Source organism: Epinephelus moara, chromosome 10 (assembly GCF_006386435.1).
Source record: "Epinephelus moara isolate mb chromosome 10, YSFRI_EMoa_1.0, whole genome shotgun sequence".
Taxonomy (NCBI): Eukaryota; Metazoa; Chordata; class Actinopteri; order Perciformes; family Serranidae; genus Epinephelus; species Epinephelus moara.
In genome coordinates, this window is record NC_065515.1 from 2,872,325 (window position 1) to 2,876,056 (window position 3,732).

The 3,732-nt window shown below is 52.7% G+C and overlaps 1 protein-coding gene across 1 annotated transcript in view; it reads right to left on the reverse strand.

Annotated features, from left to right (window-relative positions):
- stil (STIL centriolar assembly protein) overlaps positions 1 to 3,732 on the reverse strand; it is a 15,594-nt gene that overhangs the window by 4,570 nt on the left and 7,292 nt on the right. The window contains 8 exon segments of the mRNA XM_050055613.1: positions 81 to 180; positions 352 to 732; positions 734 to 1,279; positions 1,598 to 1,706; positions 2,323 to 2,426; positions 2,504 to 2,675; positions 2,753 to 2,839; positions 3,078 to 3,161. Of these exon segments, the coding sequence (XP_049911570.1) occupies positions 81 to 180; positions 352 to 732; positions 734 to 1,279; positions 1,598 to 1,706; positions 2,323 to 2,426; positions 2,504 to 2,675; positions 2,753 to 2,839; positions 3,078 to 3,161 (1,583 nt within the window).

Below are 3,732 nucleotides of genomic sequence, written 5' to 3' on the forward strand. Positions count from 1 at the left end.
AGAAGAAGAAGAAGAAGAAGAAGAAGAAGAAGAAGGAGAAGAAGAAGAAGAAGAAGAAGAAGAAGAAGAAGAAGAATCACCTGTCCCTACAGCGATGCTGGCAGTGTTCGGGGGGGTGTGAGTGTCGACCTGCCGACTGGAGGACTGAAGTTTCCCCTGAGCCTCCAGCAACATCTGGACCTGAGGACGTTTAGAAAACAGTCAGCTCACCTTCAAACAGACTGTAACCATGAAAACAGCTGTAACCATGACAACCTGACAAAGAAGAATGTGTGGAATAAAAAGGAGTTCAGGGAGTGACATGATGAGTCTGTGGAGCGCTCCTTTAAATGAACCAGGTGTTGTTCTCACCTGCGCCTGTAGGAGGCGGAGCTGTCGGTCCTGATGAAGGAGGAGCTGGTAGGCGTCAGACGGGACGACTCCGCCCACCTGATCACAAAACTGATTCATGCAGGAGGGGCGGGAGAACCAGGGGGGAGACGCAGCGTCTGATGCCGGACAGGAGGGGTGAGGAGAGGGGAGGTCACTGCACCACAGGGCGGGAGGAGGGCAGCTGCGGGGACAGGGAGGAGTAGGGAGGAGTGTGGAGAGAGGAGGAGCAGTGGAGGGGGGAGGTGGAGTATGGTGATGGGAGGACAGAGGAGTATCGTCACTGGAGGAAGGAGGGACAGAAGGAGTGGTCAGATGGTCGCTGGAGTGGGGAGGAGTTTGGCGATGGGAGGATGGAGGAGGGGTCGCTGGAGTGGGGAGGAGTTTGGCGATGGGAGGATGGAGGAGGACTTTGGTGATGGGAGGATGGAGGAGGAGTTTGGCGATGGGAGGATGGAGGAGGAGTGTGATGATAGGAGGATGGAGGAGGAGTGTTGTGATGGGACTGAGCAGGTGGAGGTGGAGGAGCAGAGTGGAGACTGGATGGAGCAGGAGGAGTGTTGTGGTGATGATGTGAGTAAGCAGCAGGTGGAGGAGCAGTGGCAGGGTGGAGCCCCGGGGAGGAGGAGAAGATGGAGGTGCAGTTGTAGGTGTGGGTGGAGCAGCAGGTGCAGGGCTGCTGCACGTTGGAGTTGGGGGTGCTGTGGAGGTGAGGAGGAGCAGCAGGTCTGGGAGCTGAGGAGGAGGCAGAGATGTTTCCGGTTGGAGGAGCAGACTTCCTATCAGCGGCAGGAGGAGCAGGAGGAGGCCTGTGGGCGGAGCCAGGGTCCTGCCAGCCGCTGTGATTGGAGGCGAAGCTGCCGTCAATCAGCAGAGAGAGTTCAGGAACAGACGGCTGAACCCTCCGAACCTGAGACACAATAATCAATCGATTGATCAATACATGAATCAGGAGCTCGACTGTCCTGCTGCTTATTGGCTGTCTGCTGCGACACTGTGGTGATGTCACAGATGGACATGAAACACTCGAGTCGAATCACCAGAACAAAACGTTAAAACATGTTTCTTTGCTAAAAAGAATCCTGAAGAAGTCAACTACGACTCCCAGAGTGCATTTCACCAACAGACAGCCAATCAGAGAGCTTCACATTCACACTGTTTGCAGGGACATGTGTCAGTGATCCTGTTGTCATGACAACTGCAGTGATGTGATGGATACACGTCTGACCTGCTGAGCGGGGGGGTGGGGACTCGGGGACGGTCGTGGAGACACGTCTTCGTCCTCGACTCCGGAGTCTTGATCGCTGACAGACAGACCGACAGCAGGAGGGACGGCTCTGTGGACAGAGAGGACCAGTTCAGACCAAACAGCTGCGTCCAACATGTCCTCTGATGTCAGAGTCCACAGTGATGCCTTCAGGGACCGTCGGTCCACTGAGACACTCAACAGCCAGAACAGAAACTAAAATCTCAAAAGTATTTTATCTGCATAAATAACTGAAAGTTATAAATGATGATGTCAGAGTGGAGTGATGGTCTGTGAACACTCAGAGACATGAAGATACAACATGTGTGTTAGGCCCCGCCCTCTGCTCTCCACCGCTCAGTTAGCCTTATGCTCTGCGATGCGGACCAGCTGCGTCTGGCGGGAGGTCACTAACACAGCTGCTCATTCAGCAGTTACCGTTAGCGGCGCTGTCCTGTCCCAACAGCAGCCTCGTTCTGTGGACGATAAACCAGGTGCAGACTTCCACCTGTGTCACCGCTGATGAGGAAATACAGCGAGTGCTGGACGGAGCAGTGAGTGACAACAACCCCGCCCACATTTAAGAGGACTGTCTGAACAGACCCAGGGTCTAGGTACCATGTCTGAAGGGTTACTGCTGGTGGGAACGAAGCTTTGGAGACAGCAGAGCTCAGTAAATGTTGTACTGTTCCTTTAAACAGTGGTACCTGTTGAAGGAGGTCAGAGCGTCTCTGAAGATGTCCATCTGTCTGCTGTGATCCTCTGAGTCCAGCTCACACTGCAGAGTCCGACCCTCCACCGACGCCACCTGCTGGAGGTCCACAGTCATCAACAATCAGCCCCGCCGCCTCTCAGAGTAACCTGCTGAGGGCTCAGGTGTGTCGTTACCTGGTACAGTGTGACACTCTGGGAGGCCGTCAGCAGCTGGTAGTCCAGCTGAGGTCCTGGTCCTGGTCCTGGTCCTGGTCCTGGTCCTGGTCCTCGACACTGGAAGAACTGAGGAGCTCTGTGGGTGGAGCCAAACAGGACGAGGAGGAAACAGCGGCTCTCTGACAGAACTCTGAAACAGCAGAGGAACACTCAGTGATTCCACAACAACTCAACATCTACTGACGTGAACTCATCAGGTGAACTCACCTGTCCTGGAGGGCGGAGCTAAACAGGAACCTCAGACACCAGGCCCACACCTGAGGGTTGTGGACGTGTGTGACCCCACTCAGCCAGCTGTCACATGACAGGAAGTACAGTTAACCACACAGGTTAAACATCAGTGTTTTGGTACCTTTAAAGGACAGTTCAGATTGTATCCATACATTTCCATAATAACCCATCTTATTACTGATTAAAAGTCAAACTGAACTGTACGTGTGTCAAACGTCTCATCTGAGCCGACTGTGGTTGATTGATGAGTGTAATATTTAATAAATCAGATTGAGGGACGGAGACAGGATCAGTTACTCACAGTCCGACCAGCGGCAGGTTGGAGGCTTTGGGATCAGACTCCAGCAGCAGCAGCAGTTTCCTGCTCTGATCCATGGTGAGAAACCTGCAGACACAAAGACAATGATCCACGTCATGTGACAGAACAACTCGCCTCTGACAGGTCGTCTGCAGCTGCAGACTCTTATGTTTCATGTTTCAAAACCTTCTCAACAAACAGAATGGCGTGCCAGTCGTCACTGTGATGAGCGCAGATGAAAACACTGGAGCTGAAGACACCTGCCGGTCCCAGGTGTGTCGGTCAGCTCCAGCAGCACCACAGAGAGTTATGTATAAGAACAGGACTGTGCGTCTGCGTCGCTCTGCAGCTGTAGATGTGAGTGGAAACACATCCAACATATACTGACACCCCTTTTTGACAGTCATGGGCTGGCTTGGTTTGGTTGAAGAGGGATTTATACTTCTGCGTTGAATCGACACCATACCTACACCATAGCCTGACGTGCACCTCCCCAGAGATGTAACTCCACGTCACAGTGACGCAGACCTCCTGTCTGTCTCTGTAAGCTGAAACCATTTCCCTCAGTGGAAACAAAGCTTTGATTTACTTTCATTTCACAGATAAGAAACAATAAATTGTGAAGACAATAAAGCCTCCACACAAATAGCATTTTAAG